At 41.8% G+C, this 21,336-nt stretch overlaps 2 protein-coding genes across 2 annotated transcripts in view; one reads left to right on the forward strand and one right to left on the reverse strand.

Moving 5' to 3' along the window:
* Window positions 1-21,336, reverse strand: part of LOC132820461 (interleukin-13 receptor subunit alpha-2-like) — a 343,536-nt gene that overhangs the window by 245,722 nt on the left and 76,478 nt on the right. The window lies entirely within an intron of this gene.
* The window catches only part of LOC132820215 (UAP56-interacting factor-like), a 58,783-nt gene that overhangs the window by 35,517 nt on the left and 1,930 nt on the right, over window positions 1-21,336 (forward strand). The window contains exon 8 of the mRNA XM_060832206.1: window positions 497-617. Coding sequence (XP_060688189.1) covers window positions 497-617 — 121 coding nt within the window. The remainder of the gene's footprint in view (window positions 1-496; window positions 618-21,336) is intronic.

The raw sequence follows: 21,336 nt of genomic DNA on the forward strand, positions 1-21,336 counted from the left end.
CACTACAATCTTCCCTATTGATTCCAATACCTTTGGTACCGTATCTGATAGCTGGTCTTTTTATCTGTTTATATTTGTTTACTCTCCACGCGCTTGTGGCAATTGGAGAAGGACACTGCGGTGCCAGTGTTTTCAGTGGCCAAGTATAAGCAGTTTGTTTTACAGATATGAATGTATAAACCTGTGTCTTTTAGAAAAGCAAGTCTCCACAATGTATCTTTAATCATATCTGTTGCACACAACATGCAAAAATTGTGTGCTGCTTTAGCAGTAATATTTGCTCCTCTTTCGTTATCAAAGTAATAGTTAAAAATACTAAACTTTTCAGAATTGTTGCAAAGCAAGACAAATAATGGCAATTAGATGTCTGATGACAGCATTTCTAAATTATTTAGATTATAATGTCATGATTTTATTGTTTTAAGATATGAATTTCTCTGTACAATTGTCTGAACCAATGCAGAGATTTAATTAAAAGTACATGTTACATTCACAGTCAGAAACGAAGACTCCAACACCCAGCTTTGAATGGAAGAAGAAGGATGACAACCAAAGCAGTGAGGAATCAACCAAAAGGAGTTTATCTTGGGTTCAACTTTAAGAGTATAGCCAACCAGGTACTCCATTGTAAATGAATCCTTTTTTTTTGAACATCGTTCATGGGATGTAAGCATTGCTGACAAAGCCAGCATTTATTGCCCATTCTTACTTCCCTTCAGGTGAAGATAAACCACCTTTTTCAATCACTGCAGTAGTGAAGGTCAACATACAGTGTTGTTAGGAAAGAATTTCAGGATTTTGATATGTTGACAATGAAGGAACAGCAATACTGCTCCAACTCAGGTTTTCTGGTGACTTAGTGGAAAACTAGCAGGTGGTGAGGTTTCCATGTGTCTGAAAGGTATTGTTGAGGGAGCTTTGGAAAATTACTGTAATTTATTCTGTAAAATGTTCCAGCTTATGGCAGCAACTGTGCCAGCAATGGAAGGACTGAATGATTCTGTTGGTAACTGGCATGCTGATCACGTTGACTGCTTTTCCTGGATAGTGTTGAGCTTCTTGAATGTTATTGGAGCTGCGATACTTTTATCATTTGTTCAATTAAGGTTCTGGTTAGTTGTAACATTTTAGCATGTTGATAATGATGATAGAGGATTCATGGTGGTAATACCATTAATTGTTGGGGAGATGGTTAGATTGTTGGAGGTAGTCATTACCTGGCACTTTTCACATAAATGTTACTTACCTAACCTGACAGGTCCTCCAGTATTTACTCAGTATGGTCAGTAATGGTACGATTCTTGGTGATGAACATTGAAATTTTCCACTAAAAATCAAACTCTGTGCCCTTAAAATCTGCTGTTCTTCTTCTAAGTGATGTTTAGTATGAAAGAATATTGCTTTATCTGCGATGGTTTAGCAGAAGGTTTCATTGCTCATTTTTGGCCTGATACTATGAGATTTTAGAGAGTCATTTTGAGGACAAAAGGAGAACTTTTTCTTTTTTCCTGTCTGTAAATCATTCCAACAGACTGTCTGGTCTGTTCTGTCAATAGGAAAAGCCAGGGATAGTAATGGAAGAATCTGGTGTGTTGGCTATAAGTTATCTATAGTGTGGAGATGCCAGTGTGAGACAAAGTCAGAAGTCACACAATACCAGGCTATAGTCCAACAGGTTTATTTGGAAACACAAGCTTTCGCAGTGCTGCTGCACCCAACAAAGGGGCTGTGCTCTGAAAACTTATGTGATTTCAATTAAACCTGTTGGACTATAATCTGGTGTCTTGTGACATCTGTCTGTAAGGTATGATTTGGAGAGTAGAGCGATGTCAGGTTGTTGTTTAACTTGGTTGAGGGGGAAGCTAGTTGGGTATGCCTTTGTTGTTACAATGCCTGGGTAGATGTTAGGTGGTTCAGTGTAACTTTAACCCCATTCAACTTTTCCTTCACAGTTTGATATACCTGAGTGCCATTCTGCGCTATGTCAGAGAGCAGTTAAGAAACAACAATATGGCCTAGGATCATATTGGAAAACTTTCTTTTGTCCAAAAGATTCTGCCCAGATATGAAACAGCTAGGATTCTGTTACACTAATTGATTAAATTACTAAACAATTATACATACTTACACTAACACTGGTTGCTGAATAGGGTTAGCTTGAGTCTGTCTCAGGTGGTTATACTCCTCAAATGTGTCTTCTGAGCAGCTGACCAAACTACTCTACCCACTTCAGCAACAGGTTATGTTTCTTGAGGGGTTCTTTATACCTTTTTCTTGCTATGGTCATGTACCACGTAAAGTAATGCCCATTTGGCCCATGTAATTGGTTTTAAGCTACATCACTGTGTTGTCTGAATTTCTTGCAACTCTCTCTCTGGAAGTAATCTCTCTGACCCCATCCCAACACAATTCTTGGAAACCAATAGCAATTGACAGGGTTATTTTTTTTTAGATTACTTCCAGTGTGGAAACAGGCCCTTCGGCCCAACAAGTCCACACCGACCCGCCGAAGCGCAACCCACCCATACCCCTACATATACCCCTTACCTAACACTACGGGCAATTTTAGCATGGCCAATTCACCTGACCCGCACATCTTTGGACTGTGGGAGGAAACCGGAGCACCTGGAGGAAACCCACGCAGACACGGGGAGAACGTGCAAACTCCACACAGTCAGTCGCCTGAGGCGGGAATTGAACCCAGGTCCCTGGCGCTGTGAGGCAGCAGTGCTAACCACTGTGCCACCGTGCCGCCAAGTGCTGGAGCAGAGAAGACATTTAAATGGTTTTAATGATGAGGCCCCTTTTTCTCTCAGCTCCAACACAGCTTAAAATCAATGTGCAGATGTCAGCAATTCTGTCTTGACCAAACTTTCCATCCTGCTTTACACTTTCATTTCCAAAATGCAGTTCATCAGTCAGAGGAGACATGATGTAGTGAAAATGTGACTGGATCAGTAATGCAGATCTCCAGGCTAATATTCTGGGGTCATAGGTTTGAATCCCACCATGGCAGATGGTGAAATTTTAGAGGATTACAGGCTTACTAGAAAGGAGCTCAGAAATGGACTGAGGAGAGCCAGGAGGGGGCACGAGAAAGGCTTGGCAGGAAGGATTAGGGAGAACCCAAACATGAGGATTAAGAGAATGATCAGAGAGAAGGTAGGGCCGGTCAGGGATCGTGTAGGGAACTTGTGCGTGGAGTCTGAGCAGATAGGGGAAGCCCTAAATGAGTTTTTTGCTACAGTTTTCACTAAGGAAAGGGAGCTTGTTGTGAATGAGAACTTTGAGGAGTTGGGAAACAGGCTTGAACTGATCAAGATTGCTGAAGTTGATGTGCTGGAAATTTTGACAAACATTAAAATTGATGTCCCCAGGGCCAGACCAGATTTATTATAGGAAGTGAGAAAGGGGGTTACTAACCCACTGGTGAAGATCTTTGCTTCCTCACTCTCCATGGGAATCGTACCGGAGGATTAGACGAAGGCAAATGTTGTTCCTCTTTTCAAAAAGGAAAATAGGGAAACCCCTGGCAATGACAGACCAGTCAGTATTGCGCCTGTGGTCAGCAGGTTTTGGAAAAAATTCTGAGGGATAGGATTTATGACTATTTGGAAAAGCATAACGTGATTAAAGGCAGTCAGCACAGCTTTGTGAGGGGGCAGGTCATGCCTCACAAATCTTATTGAGTTCTTTGAGGAGGTGTGATGAGACAGGTTAAGCAATAGATGTGGTATATATGGACTTCAGCAAGGCACATGATATGGTTCCCTGTGGTAGGCTCATTCATAAAGTCAGGAAGAATGGGATTCAGGGAAATTTGGCTATTTGGATTTAGATTTGGTTGGCTGACAGAAGGTAGAGAGTGGTTGTAGATGGTAAGTATTCTGCCTGGAGGCCAGTGGTGAGTGGTGTCCCGCCAGGCTCTGTTCTTGGGCCTCTGCTCTTTGTAGGTTTTATAAATGACTTGGATGAGGAGATTGAGGGGTGGGTTAGTAAATTTGCAGATGACGCAAAGGTTTGAGGTGCCGTCAATAGTATTGAGGGCTGTTGCAGGCTGCAGCGTGACATAGACAGGATGCAGAGCTGAGCTGAGAAGTGGCAGATGGAGTTCAACCTGGATAAATGCAAAGTGATGCATTTCAGAAGGTTGAACTTGAATGCTGAATATAGGATTAAAGACAGGATTCTTGGCAGTGTGAAAGAAAAACGGGATCTTAATGTTCAAGTGCATAGATCCCTCAAAGTTACCACCCAGGTGGATAGGGTTGTTGAGAAAGCATATGGTGTTTTGGCTTTCATTAACAGGTGGATCGAGTTTAAGAGCCGTGAGGTTTTGCTGCAGCTCTGCAAGACCCTGGTGAGACCATGCTTGAAATATTCAGTCCAGTTCTGGTCGCCCTACTATAGGAAAGATAGAGGCTTTGGAGAGGGTACAAAGAAGGCTTACCAGGATACTACCTGGACTGGAGGACATGTCTTATGCAGAAAGGTTGTCTAAGCTTGGACTTTTCTGTCTGGAGAGAAGGAGTAAGAGAGGTGACCTGATCGAGGTGTACAGGGTAATGAGAGGCATGGATAGAGTTAATAGCTAGAGACTTTTCCCCAGGGCAGAATTGACTGGCATGAGGGGTCATAGTTTTAAGATATTAGGAGGAAGGTATAGAGGAGACATCAGAGGTAGGTTCTTTACACAGTTGTGAATGCATTGCCAGTGGTGGTGGTGGAAGCAGAGTCATTAGGGACATTTAAGCAACTGCGGCACATGCATATGGACAGCAGTGAATTGAGGGGCGTGTAGGTTATGTTATTTTATTTTAGATTAGGAATAATCCTTAGCACAACAGCGAGGGCCAAAGGGCCTGTCCTGTGCTGCACTTTTCTATGTTCTAATGAGATGCTGTGGGCCATCAGCAGCAGAATTGTCCATCCATCCCAAGGTCTGTAGCAGTTTGAGAAGGCAGCACATCATTATCATCCCAAAGGCATTTATGGATATGGATAACCAATGCCAATAAGTACTGCCTGGTCAGCAAGGCCCACATCCTCAGGGTAAAAATTTCTCCTTTGTACCATGCTATCACCATGAGCGAAACTCAGCACACAAGACCCTGTCACAACCAGTTTGCATTCAGTAATTTGAGTAGAAAGTGCAATTTTAATGATTCAAAAGAATAAATAATGCATTGGCTTGATATCTACCCACTTAAGTGCATTTTATTTATTTCTTAGAACATTACTACACTCCATTAGCTTTTTTTGCTCTGTTTTTTGGCCCAGTGTTTCAGTTTTCTACACCCATAGTGATAACATGACTTAGTGGTTAGCACTGCAGCCTCACAGCGCCAGGGACCCGGGTTTGAATCCAGCCTCGGGCACTGGATTGCACATTCTCCCCATGTCTGTGTGGGTTTTCTCCAGGTGCGGGTCAGGTGGATTGGCCATGCTGGGTTGCTCATGGTGTTGGGTGCATTGGTCGGAGGGGAATTGGTCTGGATGGGTTACTCTTTGGAGGGCCGGTGTGGACTTGTTGGGCCAAAGGGCCTGTTCCCACACCGTAGGGAATCTAATCTAATCTAACTGATTCATGAGAATGTCTTGAAGTAAAGGAGGACTTTGATATTATTTCTTCAGTCTCATAACATGTCCTATCAAGGTCTTTGTTTAATGATCTGGATTTCCTGTAGAATTCCATCATTTAGCTATTCCACCTGACAATGCACTTTCAAGGATTAATCAATCTGTTCCCACAGCTGAATGAGATGTACAGGTCGTAACATAACCAAATCTTTCTATATATTCCAGCAAGTCTGTCTTATTCATGCCCTGGGGCTTTATTTCAGAGTTGGTGGGACTGGAAATGTTTACAGTTCTCTTTCTCCAGTGCACACTGGTTTCTCAGGAGTAAAGCAAAAAGTGGGAGAGGTTATTGGGCAAATGAAATTTGTCCCATACTTAAAGTCATAGAGATGTATAGCATGGAAACAGACTCTTCGGTCCAACTCGTCCATGCCGACCAGATATGCCAACCCAATCTAGTCCCACCTGCCAGCACCCGGCCCATATCCCTCCAAACCCTTCTTATTCATATACCCATCCAACTGCCTTTTAAATGTTGCAATTGTACTAGCCTCCACCACTTCCTCTGGCAGCTCATTCCATACATGTACCACCTTCTGCGTGAAATAGTTGCCCCTTTGGTCTCTTTTAGATCTTTCACCCCTCACCCCTAAACCTATGCCCTCTAGTTCTGGACTCCCCAACCCCAGGGAAAAGACTTTGCCTATTTACCCGATCCATGCCCCTCATAATTTTGTAAACCTCTATAAGGTCACCCCTCAGCCTCTGACGCCCCAGGGAAAACAGCCCCAGCCTGTTCAGCTTCTCCCTTAGCTCAAATTCTCCAACCCTGGCAACATCCTTGTAAATCTTTTTTGAACCCTTTTCAAGTTTCGCAACATCTTTCCGATAGGAAGGAGATCAGTTTCTTGCTTGTAATAGTACAAAACTCTCCTTTAGCTACCTGACTAAGTACGTAGATTGCCTTCACAATCTCCATTTAAGTCTCCATGTTAAAACAACAAGTTAACTGATGTCTCTCCATTCTGTCCGGATAAACCACCCCATATAGATGGATTCCCATTACATGATCATGCAAATTCACTTCACACTGTAGGATACCATAATATTGCACATAGTGTTCCTTCCAAAACATCAGTATTTTCAACCCTGTATATTGGAGGTAATGTCATCCTATGTGGTATCACTTGAAAACAAAGCACCAGTTTAAAATTTTGCCTTTCACAATCTATCTATATAGGATGTATCTATACCAAACCCCTGAGCTAATCCACAGTGGTGATGTTTTTGTTTTTAGTCTATGTATCCAAGTGGTCATTAGGAACCCACAAAGGCTTGAAAAATTCATCTCACATTTCCAAGGGGTCATGCATTTTACATGCATCATTCAAGGCAGCCTCATTCAAGGCATTTGTATCCTTTCACTGGATTTACGGATACCCCTGACATGATTTTCCAATTAATCTCTTTTTAGGTGGACTGCCACTGTTTGTTTCTCTCTATCAGCTTGAAATACTTTCTGATATTTTTTCCTGTCAAAAAAGTGTTCCATTTCCCCTCAAGGGAATTTTAATGTATATGATCCTGCAGAGAAGCAAAATCCAAATTGGTCACCCCTGCAGTACTTGTGTGAAATACTATGGCTGTACCATATCTTTCCTCCCTTGGTTTAATTCCATCCTCTGAAGATGTCTAGAACTGCTTTCAGCGCTGAAAATGTGTTGCTGGTTAAAGCGCAGCAGGTCAGGCAGCATCCAAAGGAACAGGAAATTCGACGTTTTGGGCATATGCCCTTCATCAGGAATGAGGAAAGTGTGTCCAGCAGGCTAAGATAAAAGGTAGGGAGGAGAGACTTGGGGGAGAGGCGATGGAGATGTGATAGGTGGAAGGAGGTCAAGGTGAGGGTGATAGGCCGGAGTGGGGTGGGGGCGGAGAGGTCAGGAAGAGGATTGCAGGTTAGGAGGCGGTGCTGAGTTCAAGGGAATCGACTGAGACAAGGTGGGGGGAGGGGAAATGAGGAAACTGGAGAAATCTGAGTTCATCTCTTATGGTTGGAGGGTTTCCAGGCGGAAGATGAGGCACTCTTCCTCCAACCGTCATGTTGTTATGTTCTGGCGATGGAGGAGTCCAAGGACCTGCATGTCCTTAGTGGAGTAGGAGGGGGAGTTAAAGTGTTGAGCCACGAGGTGGTTGGGTTGGTTGGTCCGGGCATCCCAGAGGTGTTCCCTGAAGCGTTCCGCAAGTAGGCGGCACGTCTCCCCAATATAGAGGAGGCCACATCGGGTGCAGCGGATGCAATAGATGATGTGTGTGGAGGTGCAGGTGAATTTGTGGCGGATATGGAAGGATCCCTTGGGTCCTTGGAGAGAGGTAAGGGAGGAGGTGCGGGCGCAAGTTTTACTCCGGGCATCCCAGAGGTGTTCCCTGAAGCGTTCCTCCATCGCCAGAACATAACAACACGACGGTTGGAGGAAGAGCGCCTCATCTTCCGCCTGGGAACCCTCCAACCACAAGGGATGAACTCCGATTTCTCCAGTTTCCTCATTTCCCCTTCCCCCACCTTGTCTCAGTCGATTCCCTCGAACACAGCACCGCCTCCTAACCTGCAATCTTCTTCCTGATCTCTCCGCCCCCACCCCACTCCGGCCTATCACCCTCACCTTGACCTCCTTCCACCTATCACATCTCCATCGCCCCTCCCCCAAGTCCCTCCTCCATACCTTTTATCTTAGCCTGCTGGACACACTTCCCTCATTCCTGATGAAGGGCTTATGCCCGAAACATCGAATTTCCTGTTCCTTGGATGTTGCCTGACCTGCTGTGCTTTAACCAGCAACACATTTTCAGCTCTGATCTCCAGCATCTGCAGACCTCACTTTTTCCTAGAACTGCTTTCAATCCACCAGCCCAATTCCAGGCCAAGGGCTTACTCAAGCACTTGCCCCCATGGGAATGGCTCAGACCTTCTATATCATGGCCATTCCCATTGTCGTTGTTTTGACTCCTTCATATCCTCCCTTTCTTATTTCATCATTCACGTTTTCATCTGTTGTGGTCTGGCTACATTTGTGCTTGTTCCCATCATCATCCTCCCCCTCCTATTGTGGAATGTGTCGTGTTTTCTCACAATCTGATACATAATCCCACATTTTTGGCATGATGTGATACGCAATAGTTTCTTGTTGGTCGGTAACTTGTTTTGGAACATTAAGTCTGCTTGTCTTGGAACTACCCTACACTTTTGGCCAATTCAGTTGCGTAAACCATGGGGCTAGCTTTGTCCATGATGCTGTAGGGTCTAAATGTACCATCTGTTGCACAAGTTTCCACCGTCACCTGGTCACATGCTCCATTCCGATTGGAATTGTTTCTTTAGGACTTTCTAATACTGTTGGCCATTTGCAGATGCAGCTATCTTAGAAAACTTCCATAAAATCTTTCTCAAATTTAGCTTCATTTATCTGAAAAAATTGAGAACTGTAAATGCATTGGTGTACACATGCATTGTCCAGTTACCTACTCGTGAGGTGAATATCTGATTTCATTTGTTTTGTGTTCCTCACTCCCTCAGAATCAAAATGAGATGCTTCATCTAATTTTTTTTCCCTCTTAATCCTTCAGAAAGAGTTAAACAATCATTTTAAAATCTATTTTCCACTATACCTGAAGATTCTGGGTTGTGTGTGTCCAAAGATGTGCAGGTCAGGTGAATTGGCCATGCTAAATTAACCAAAGTGTTAGGTGCATTAGTCAGAGGGAAATGAGTCTGGGTGGGTTACTCTTCGAAGGGTCGGTGTGGACTTGTTGGGCTGAAGGGCCTATTTCCACACTGTAGGGAATATACCCTAATCTATATGCCTTTTACTTTCTTTCCCAATAACTTCAGAGTGTCTACATCACTTGCTCTCTGAAGTGACTGCTATGATCTGATTCTACAACTTTAGGGGGTCCCCAGATAGAGAATATCTTTCTCTCTAGTCTTTACATTCCATAAGTTATTAGCTGACTTGTGTTGAATACTCTACCCTCTTGTCAAAATTGTCTACAGCATCAGAATTTATTGTCCTCCTTACACCAATATTGTAGGTGAGCTATTGGTCCCACAAAGTCAAAGAAAACCCTCCAGGACTGTTAGATGGGAGCACCACAACCTGCAAATTCCCTCGAAGCTACTCACCATCCCGACTTAGAAATTCATCACCCATCCTTCAGTGTCATTGGATCAAAGTCCTGGAACTCTCGAGCAGCATTGTGGGTCTACGTGTAGCACGTGGACTGCACAAATTCAAAAAGGCAACTCGCCACCACCTGCTCAAGGATGAGCAATAAATGCTGGCTGAACCAGTGATGGCCCACATCCCATGACTACATTTTTAAAAATGCCGATGACTAGGAAAGTCAACTCACAGAATCTGACCTCAATAACTTGGCAGCAAAACCACATGACATCAAATGACCTCAAGTGCATGGTTACAGTCAATGAATGTACTTTCATGTGACATTTCCTACTCATTGTAACATCAGTCATTTATGCTGTTTAATGCATAAGGCACTGTCATGTAGAACACCCTAACTTCCAGATGCTCCACGTCACCCTTACACAACCACCAATACTTCTAGTCTCTCACCCATTTTTCACATATACCCAGCCTTATGATCATGAACCAGACTGCCAATTTTATATTGTGATCTTGGGAAGGACCCTTTTTTTTTTGAAGTAGTCAAAGTGAGAGATCGAGGGGACTTATGAAAACATTGAACTACATGATTACGCAACTTTGAACAAACAACGGTAAAGCTTACCGCGATAATGCTTATACAGTAATACAATTTACAGTGTGCAACTTATATTCTGATACTGTGTGAACGTGTGGTTAAAATCAATAACAGACTGTGTGCTCAAACACCCCACCGCACACATCAAATAACAAATGCAATCGACAGATCTTTCAAATTTCTGAGCAATGTCCCTAAACACATGAAGTCTCTTTAAAAATTCACAAGGTATCACCGTTCTCTATTTTTGTTCAACTTGCCTTGAAAGTCTCTTGCCATGACGAGAACTATTTTGTCATGGACTGCCTCAGTGATTGTTCCCATTCTGGAAATCACCCTTCTTTCCTGGGTTTATGCTTGCCTGGACTCTGAAATGACTCACCATTACTCATACTCAATAACTCCAGCTAGCTTCACCCAGTAAGTCTGTCTGAGCTCCAATCTTGGTTGAAAAGTGTGGTGCTGGAAAAGCACAACCAGTCAGGCAGCATCCAAGGAGCCGAGAGTCGACGGGGCTTAGAGATAAGTGTAGGGGTGAGGTAGTTGGGAAGGCGATATGTTGGTGCAGGTGGGGAATGGAGCAGATATGTGGGAAGGAAGATGGATGGGTAGGACAGGTCAGGTCAAATAGAACCTGTCTATCTTCCTTCCTATTCATCTGCTCCACCCTCCCCTCTAATAATCAACATCACCCCCAATTTGCATCTACCTATCACCTTCCCAGCTATGTCCCCTCCACCCCCACCCTCCTATTTATCTCTCAGTCCCCTTCCCCACATCACATTCCTGATGAAGGGCTTGTGCCCAAAATGTTGATTCTCCTGCTCCTCAGATGCTGCCTGACCTGCTGTGCTTTTTCACCACCACACTCTTGACTCTGATCTGCAGCATTTGCAGTCCTCACTTCCTCCTGGGCTTCAGTCTTGGACAGTTACATCAAGCAACCATTACTTCAAGCTACTAACTCTGTTGTACTGAAGTATTAATGTTCACAGGCTTCTTTTGAGCCCCTCGTGACTTCTACCGACCCAAGCCCAGTGATCTTGCTAGTTTCTGAGCTCCTTAGGACTTGTTCTGACTCTTGTGTTTAACACCAAGCTGCCTATAAATTCTAAGAACTTCTACCTGAGAACTAATAACACAGAGGCACCCAACTGCTCTTGACTCCTGACAGCATCACATGCATCTACGTAATTCAGCTGCCTTCCGAACAGCAGTATTCCAACAGCTATATCTGTTTTTCTTGAGCTGACTGTAATCATCGAACAGCTTTTTCATGACCCCAGAACTGTCCTGTGTGATGACTTGTAAACTTTGCAGGAAGTCCTCCCATAGTACTGGGTGGAATTTTATGTTGTCACCTCCACTCTCATCAACTCTATAAATGTTACATTCTCCCAGAATGCTGGAAATGGTTTTAAACACATCAGCTATTCAGTTTTGATGGGCACATCACCCAATGCTACCACTTACATTCAGCCCTCTTTCTTGCAGCACAAGATGACAAACTGTACAGGAAGCACAGCTAATCTGAACAAGTTGTTGATCGTTTGGTCCAGGGCCTTTTGCTTCCCACTTTCCCTCCAGTTTACTCACAAAATTTCCAATGTCAATATTTCCACATTTCAAAATTCAAGATTGCCCCCTGCACAACAATGGTAGCCTGAGGGAGAAGGGAGAGAGCAGCAACAGAACAGTTTTTTTTAAAAAAGAGGCTTACTCACTTGGTCTGACCTTCACAGCCACCAACTCAGACGCTGCACTTACACTGGAGGCTTGTAGCAACTGACGGTCAGCACATGGTAAGTCATTGGACACAAATGGACTGCAGTCACTCCACAGATATAGATGCAGTTGCCAGCTCATGTAAGTGCAAGATAGTAAATGATTATTGCTTCAGGTGGTCCAGGTCAAGACCTCTGTGGAGTGACATATAGCAGAATGCTGATTGATTATGCATAATGAGATGCTGCGTACGTTGACTAGTCTGGCAGACTGTTGTCTCTCACTGTGAAGGTGCATAAAGACTTCTGACTGCAACTTGGCAAAGGACATGAAATAATCCACAAAGGTACTGTCACTGTGATCCCCATTCTGGTTATAACCTTCAGGGTTAGGACAGATTTCATAATCCTCTTCCATCACAATGTGGATGCAACAATACTCATTCACCAACAGAGCAAAAAGCATCCAAAAATACTCCAGAGTACTTTCCATAAAGTTTATCACCTGCAATCAGGTTTTTACATGGCTTTCTCAATACCATTATTACAGTGCCAACATTGTTATTTCGTCTTTCTTTACTCAAGTGTGAATAACGTAGGATATTGTCACAATCAGTGTAACCTGAATTTGGTGTTTAATGCCTTTATTTATCCATTCATGGGATGTGGGCATCACTGGCTGAGCCAGTATTTACTGCCCATCCATTGAGAAGGTGGTGAGCAGCTGCTGCCTTTAAGCTTTATCGTTTATGCCATGTCGACACATCCACAGTGACTATACGGAGTGAGTTCCAGGATTTTGATGCAGTGACAGTGAAGGAGTATTGATATACTTCCAAGTCAGGATCAAAGCTTGGAGGGAAATGTGCAGGTGGTGGTGTTTTTATGCATCTACTTCTCTTGTCCTTCTGGGTTAGAGAAATCACAAATTTGGAAGGTGATATCAAAAGTGCTGTCTGGTGTCACGTCAACCCGTTCAGATGTGTGATATATCACGATAGTTCAACTTCAGCAGGTTTGGGCCCACAGAAGGGGTTTAACTGCGTGTATCCCTGTGACTGAAGAATGCTGCACATCCTGTATATGAAGCATCTAAAACACTGCCTGTCCCAGGCAAGCAAGGTAGACTACGTAGTGTTACACTGCTGAATTTCGTGACTGTAACACTCTTCTCAACAGTATAAAGAACAGTAGAGCTCAGTGGCTCACAAGTGTAATGACAGCATATTGATATATGTTGATTAAATTCGTGAAAAACTAAATAAGCATTGCTGTCATCTAAGTTGAATTTGGACCAAGGTTTCTGATATATTTACTATTTTTCTCTGGATTTCAAATGGGATTTAAAAAATAAATATTAGAAATGGAGGGAGTGAATTCAGGTCGAAGACAACTTATTGGAATCTAGAAATGAGGATTTAGATTTCCATTCTGGTTGAGCCAGCTTTGTGCTTGTTTATCTCTTCCTGCCCTGAACCCTGCAGATCTTCTACGGTGAAATGCATCATCACAGGGTTTCCACTGTATGTTTTTAGCAATTGTGAGTTGCCTATCTCTGGTGAGTGTGAGAGTTGGATTGTGGGGTGGGTGGTGGAAAATAATAGTCTTTTTCTCAATCATTGATTTAATTAGAGGAAGTAAAGAATCCTCTAAGCTAAGGTGTTGCAAAAGTATCCAATCTTTACAGACAAAGCTGCGATGGGAGCTGTGGAAGGATTAATCACAATCTGTTGTAGGTTGGTTACCTAGGATTAGGAAAGACTAAAGGAAAAGCTGAAATACCAAAAGTATTAACAGCAGTAGCAGAAACTGTCCCTGCCATACTATATGATTTGCAATCTAATAGAAATAAAAGCAATGACATGGTCTACTGCAGCTGGAATGCTACCTAAAAGCCTGTGAGGAATAGACTTCCCTGAATCATAAAATTTGTTACTTCTGTTGACATTCTTTTCATGGTATAAATTTGCTTCTGGTTGATGTAAGTCCATTCTATATATCTTTGGACTTTGGTTTATTTTCACAGTGCACTTACCTAATGATCATACTTCCATTGCCATTTTTCTATTTCCTTCAATGATCTTGCACCACTTCCCATCTCCTCCTGTGATAACTAAGATGTAAGCACATCGAGTAAAGTTGTGAAACAATAGACATGACTGTAACCGCAAAAACCATTTTCAAATGGTGAATTGCCTCCCTGGTGTAAGGATACAGGATAAAACTGCAGAATGTTCTCTGGAGAGAAAAAACAATCAACAGTATTCAACCCCTTCTTACTGATGTTGGGTCCATCATTGACCATGAGGGACCTCCCTGAGAACTGCTGGAATCTTGATGTGTCACTCTTCCAAGGGCTGTGTCCCCCCATCTAATCCCTGAGCCACCATCAAAGATTACGTTGAAATCAGAAAGTGAATGTTAATTAGTTTCATTAATAAGCCTAATTAATATCTCACTGGCAGTAGGCAGAAATCCTACATCAACTTGTTCTCTGACTTAATTATGGGCAGTTTTGCAGTTACCAGGAGACTGATGGGAAAGAATTCCTATCATTAAGTGAGCCTAACCACTATGATTGCTGCAATGATGGGCTGCATTAAGTCCAATTGAAGAGAAAAAGGGAGGCGAGTGTACAACCATTTTGTCTCAGGATGGTGTTACAATTCTCAGCAGAATGGATATAGCAAGTGGCTGACAACTGAATCTATTTGATGCAAATTGTTACAATCCTGTTTGAGAAACTGTAAAGCAAATTAACCAAACTTATCAAATCACCCCAATGAAGAAATTATCAATTAACTTTTCACTTTTTGCACAATTTACTTTATAATGAATCAGAATCACTGTAAATTAAACATTAACAGGAAAATTGTCTAATGTATGTACTTTTTGCACATGGAGTAGTCTTTCTTGCATCTTCTATCTTGTGTGAAGATATGTATTCACACCACTTCCCCCACACAATTGTCACACCGTCTGCAATTTCAGGCTTCCAGGATTAGATCTGTCAGTTTTCTCACTCAGTGGATTTGGTCTTTGAGTCACCTGCAATAATAGCTCCATTCTTTTGTTGTCACATAAATGTCGCTCTCTTTCAGAACCTTCACAATAGCCTTGATTGCACAGATTCTTCACTGTACTCCTGGAGTAAACCTTGTTAAATGAACTGACTGGCTTTGGCACAACTAAAGCATAGCAGTGCTTTACAAATCCTGCCATACCCGCCTTATGCTGTCTGCCCCCTTTTAACCTATTTTACACAGTTCCTTGTAACTGTGCCTTCTCTGATTTTTTTCCCTTGCTGCTATCATTGACTACACAGCGTCGGCATTTTAATTTTCTTCCAGATCAAATGTCGCCAGGTCATGTAGCCATTTATTTTTATCCAAGGAAATCCTAATTAATCCCTTTACAATTAATGCAAACTCTGACGAGTACTACTTAAGCATTTTAAATTACAAATTTGCCATGCTGTGTGCTTTTGGGTCAAATGTTGCTCCAGAATTATACAGCAGGATGAGCTGGAGGTTTTCTTTTATAAAGCTTCAGACAAAAAGAAGGTAAATAAACAAATACTTTGGCAAGTTTAGCCATCTCACAAAAATAGAGTAGAATTGGATAATGTGATTAATATGGGCTGAGAAAAGCAAAGCTGAGTGATGCCAGTAGAGGAGGAGGGGAAGGTTATGGATAGGATTGTAAAAGGCAGAGGAGATGTATTGTAAAGATTAACGCTTCCAAAAGTTGTTAAGTAGCCTGATGCAGATGAAATGAGTCCAAAGTTGCTGAAGGAAGTAGCAGTAGACATAACAATTGCATTGATCTGACCTCATTGACTATAGATATCGTGCAGCAGGATGGAAGTGTTGCTAATACACCACTAATCAAATCAGTCAGCCTAATGTCAATGGTGCATAAGTTATTTGAAACCATTGAGAGATAAAAGTTCAAAAGGCATGCTTTAATCAAAAAGAGCTAGTATTGACTTATTAAAAGCTAATTGGTTGAATACTTTGAGATAGCAAAGAAGTTTGATTAAGGTATTGAAGTTGATATAAATATGAAGCTTTGGAAGGCATTTGATGAAGTGCTACACAGGGCTTGTTAAAAAGAGGGAAGCCCACAGCTTATAATAATTAAGGAGAAAGTGGTGGTACAAATGTAGAATTGGCTCAGTGACAGGAAACAAAAGATGATGGTGGATATATAACTTTCAAAATCGGGTTCAATATTTTTTCCAATATTTGTATAAACAACCTAATCTCAGACATGGGAACAGCGCAATAATGTTTGCAGGTGATGTGTGACTCAATGCAAAGAGGATACTTACAGGTTTCAATGTAAGATGTACAGGGTAGAGAAATGGGCATAGACATAATTGAGGAGGCTCAATGTGGGCAAGTGTGAAGAGATGAAAATGTGTTGCTGGAAAAGCGCAGCAGGTCAGGCAGCATCCAAGGAACAGGAAATTCGACGTTTCGGGCATAAGCCCTTCATCACGAATGAGGAAAGTGTGAAGAGATGTAATTTTGAAAGATGTATATGAAATGACAGGACTTTTCTATGTGTAAATGAACAGAGTGGCCTTCGTGCCAATATACACAAATCATTAAAATCAAGGCAAATTGGTAAAGTTAATCTTTTTTAAAAAATGAGATCCTTGAATTTATAAATAAACCATAGTGAAACTTGATAGCTCACTGGTTAACCTCAATTGGAGTATTGTGGACAATTCTAGGCACTGTACTTCAGGAAAGATATAAAGGCCTTGGTAAGAGTACAGAATATGTTTAGCAGGATGTCACCAGGGATAATGGTTTTCAGTTATGAGGTATAGTTGATAAAGTTGGCACTGTACTCCTGGGCAAGGAGATTTAGAAGGGGCCTAATAGAGATTTTCCAGAGGACAAGAGACTTTGATAAAATGAATAAAAGAAACAATTCTTCTGGTGAATAAGTCAATAAAATAGACAGGTCTTAGACTCAAAACCATCAAGAGTTAGAGTGCTGCCCAGGTTGAGTCACACTCCAGGGCCAGTTGGCTACAGACAACACAGTCACTGGTACAGACAAGCTGGTGTGTATCAGTGCTGGTCCATGATCCAGATAAATAAGAAGATTGAGTGACAGAAAGGGTATCTGGTAGCAAGACCACCACTAATTCCAAAAAATGATGATATAGTTGACATGAAAGGGACCAATCAGCACTTTTTAAATCCATTTATCTGTGACCGAGGCATTGCTGGGATGGTATTTATTGTTCATCACTAGTTGCTCTTGGGAAGGTGGTGCCTTCTTGAACCACTGCAGTCCGTTTGCTGAAGGTAGACCCATAATGCAACTGGGAAGAGTGTCCCATGATTTTGACATGGCTATGCTGAAGGTACGGTAATATATCCCCAAGTTGGGATAGTGTGTGGTTTGGAGGGGAACTTGGTGGTGGTAGTGTTCCCGTGTATCTGCTGCCTTGTTCTTGTAGATGGTAATGGGCTTGGGTTTTAGAAGGTGCTGTCTAAGAACCCTGCAGGATCCCAGGAAACATGAGAAAAGCCAAACGAAGCAATCTAAAATCATTGGCAAGCGATATAGAGGGAAGATAAGGAGGCATATTTTCACCAAGAAATTTGGCATGCATTTATGAAGATCTACTCAAAAATCTGAAAGGAGGGACTTGAAATAGGTAATTGAAATGGGAAAGTTAAAGAGATGTTAAACTAAGCACAATTACTCTTTCAAAGAGAAAAAACAAGTAAATTGGATTGAATGGTCTCCTTTCAAGTTTCTTTAATTCTGTGAAAAAATACTCCGATATTGATGACCTGTAAAGTGAACTATTCTAGCTGGGGGTTGAGACTGTGATAACTTATGAAGTACAAGTGCCACTTACACTGCTGTTATCATTGAGTTGCTGGTCTCTGGTTTAATCCCAATGGAGGATAGAGACATTCCATCCATGGTATTTCAAATCCTCTGCCATGTCCCAATTTTAAAATTATTATCATTTGAAAGCGCACCTACACCCTTGGGGATTACTTTATCAAATGTTCCGCACCAAGGCTGGGTATTCATGCATATTCATCGGTTCAAGATTTCAGATTATTAACCGGAAATCCCAATGGTCATACTTAAGATGAATAAATGTCAACCCCTCCAGCTATCAGATGCACAATGTTGCCTTTAAGAATAGTCATGGTAACTATGTGGTGGTATTTCTATGTCCTCACTGTCTTCCTGTTCATAGGTCTCTTGCTTTTTCACCACTACCTGGTGATGTTGCAGCTCATGGGTGCACAAAAGGTAAAGGTCACAAGGGTAGGGTCATGGTGAGGAGAGGGTGTTTGGGTGCAGGTTAGAAAGCAAGAGGGGCCTTTGTAAAGACACCATTTGTAAAGAAGAGGTTGAACATGAAGGGAAATAGGATGCGAGAAGACAAACAAGTTATGAAGATACTGTCTCAGATATGGTTGTACCCAAAAATGGCACCATTTTTGACTGACAGGGAAAAACTGCACTCTTGTCCTTCCCTCTGCGTTTAGGTCCTGTTGCCTGTACTGTGTACTATCTTAACCTAGATGATAGAGGGAAATGTTAAAGTGAATGTGTTTGAGTGAAGTGGCTGGCATGATTAAACAATTAGTGCCATATGATCTGGAAGACATGGATGTGAGGCTTGCAAAAATGGTGAATGTGGAGGAGTGAGGTGAGGCTATGAATGTTTAATAGAAGCTGAGGTTGACAGAAATTGTTGGTGTGGCCTGGTGCATTGAGCAGTTTGTGAGGCTGATGGTGCAGAGGGTGGGTAAAGCATTGAAAGATGTATTCACTGAGCTTAACCATTTGAATAAAGTCATTGAACTTTGTGTGGCACTGCTACCAGGTCCTGAGAGCTGGATTCCTGCTATTAAATTGGCTTGGTCTCACTGCCTGCTATCCCACTGTGGATAGTGCGCATCCAAACTCCTGAAACAAGGCCTCCGGTGTAGTGTTGGAAATTACTGGAGACTGCTCTCTGTCATATTGTGTGCTCTCTATCATGTTGTGTTATTCTACTGTGATTCCCAAGTCAGTATCTGCTATAGAATGGCTTCCAGTGCATGTTCTAATCAAAATGTAATTTCCTTTAAGAGTTTCAGGCAAGCGTTAACTCGCACTAGCTTTACAATTTATTGTTTCCTGCTCCGGTAAACTGCTTCTCAAAAGTGTGCTTAACACTGACTGTAGACTACAGTCATCTAATTTATCAGGCAAAAGTGTGTTTGATATCTGCATTGGAAGCAACAAAGTATGGGGTAACCATATTGTGATGATTAAGATCATTTTTGAGCTCTTTCCAATTTTGTAGCCTGAATATTTTAGTAATCTGCCATTCTGCTGCAATGTGATTGCAAATCCTGGTGTGAAATGATGGGACCTCCCATCCGTTGCCTTTGTTTCTGAAATAGATATCCGTGTATATTTTCAATGATTTGAGCAAGTGACTGAGAATACGTTTGATCAGACCAGGCCAACTACGAATTATCTTAAATTATTAGAAACTAAAATGACTCTCAAGTGTATCTACAGAACAACAGTTAGGGTCAGACCCATTCAATTCAACCAGGAATTCAAACAGAATTGACTCTGTTTGAAAACCGTTTTATGTTCCCTCACTTGAGCGAATTTTATTTCTTGGCACTTATTCCAGAATCGTGCATACTAATTCCCTCCAATGCTGGAATCTAGAGACCACCTAGTGAACACTTAAAATGATGCCAGCACAACATGACCACCCATCTGTATAAGACCAGCAGCAAATTTAGCTTCTGACTGCCTGTTTCAGGATGGAGATGCGATTCTTGGGAATCCCCTGTACAATACATAAATGAGTCCCAAAAGGATAACTTGCAGGAACAGCATTTAATCAGAAAAACGAATGAGTTCCTAGCTTTTACTTGGGAAAGAATTGGACATAAGAGTAGGGATGTTATGCTTAAGCTAATCAAAACATTGTGAGACTTTATCTTGAATTCTGTGTACAATTTTGGCTTTCTTATTTCAGGAAGGATATAAATGCATTGGAGACAATTCAGAGATTTGTTAAATTGATACCTAGAATGAGCAGAATGTCTTATGAATGTCTTTTGAGGAAAGATTGAGCAGCCTGGCTGGACTTGTTTACATTGGGGCAAAGAATACTTTCCTGATGTTTGTAAGCTCCCGAGTGACCTTCACAAGGTGGACACAGAAAGGAAATTTACTGTAGTGAATGGATCTCAGACTAGGGGACACTTGTAAAATTACGGTTCCCCTTTTAGGACAGTTTTTTTTTCCTCTTGGAAATTGTGCAACTTTCAGCCTTAGAATGTGGTGGAGGCAGAACCATTCGAATATATTTCAGGCGAAGGTAGGTAAATGTTTTTGTTAGGGAAGGGGAATCAAGGTTATCTGGGATAGATGGGAATGTGGAATTTGGAACACAAATGAAGCAACCATGGTCTTATTGAGTGGCAAAGTGACTTGAAGGGCTGAATGGCCCACTTCTATTCCCATTAGGTACATTTGCTTATTTGTATATCTCTGCTAACCTTCATTATAAATGCCAGCGCTCAGTGTGCTGGTGTCTTCAGTGTTTGTATCTCTTCAGTTGCAAATCCACCTTTCAAGAAAAAAATCAGCATCCCTTCGCTTGCATATTAATTTTCATAGCTATTAGATCCCCGCAGAATGTGCAGATATTCTGGCAAAATGACAATTTAAATTCACCACAATGACTTTGTAAATTTGGCCTATCTTTTTCCAGGTGCATCATTAAATTTGTCTTCATGAGTAGGGAGCTAAACCATAAATGCATAGTTATGGTGTCTAGAGTCATGCAGCATGGAAACAAACCCTTCAGTCCCACCAGTCCATGCTGAGCATAACCTCAAACTAAACTAATCCTACCTGCCTGCACTTGGCCCATTCCAAACATTCCTTATTCATGTACTTATCTAAATGTCTTTTAAACAGAGTTCTGCTTTGTTTCATACACTCTACAGTTGGACAAAATATTTATCCCAATAGAACGAGACTTGCGATGGCAGAAAAGTGTGGCAGCATTATTACATGCCTGTTCTAATCAGGTCCCAAATATTAAACTTTTATTACACAGAAGTAATGGCTGGAAAATTAATATCAGTGTTTAATTGACAGATGTTAAATCTATAAAAAATACTAAAGGACCATTTCTTATTCCAAAACATACATACCCCACCCTCCTTGTGTTCTGTCTCTA

The sequence above is a fragment of the Hemiscyllium ocellatum genome, chromosome 11, assembly GCF_020745735.1.
Source record: "Hemiscyllium ocellatum isolate sHemOce1 chromosome 11, sHemOce1.pat.X.cur, whole genome shotgun sequence".
Lineage (NCBI taxonomy): Eukaryota > Metazoa > Chordata > Chondrichthyes > Orectolobiformes > Hemiscylliidae > Hemiscyllium > Hemiscyllium ocellatum.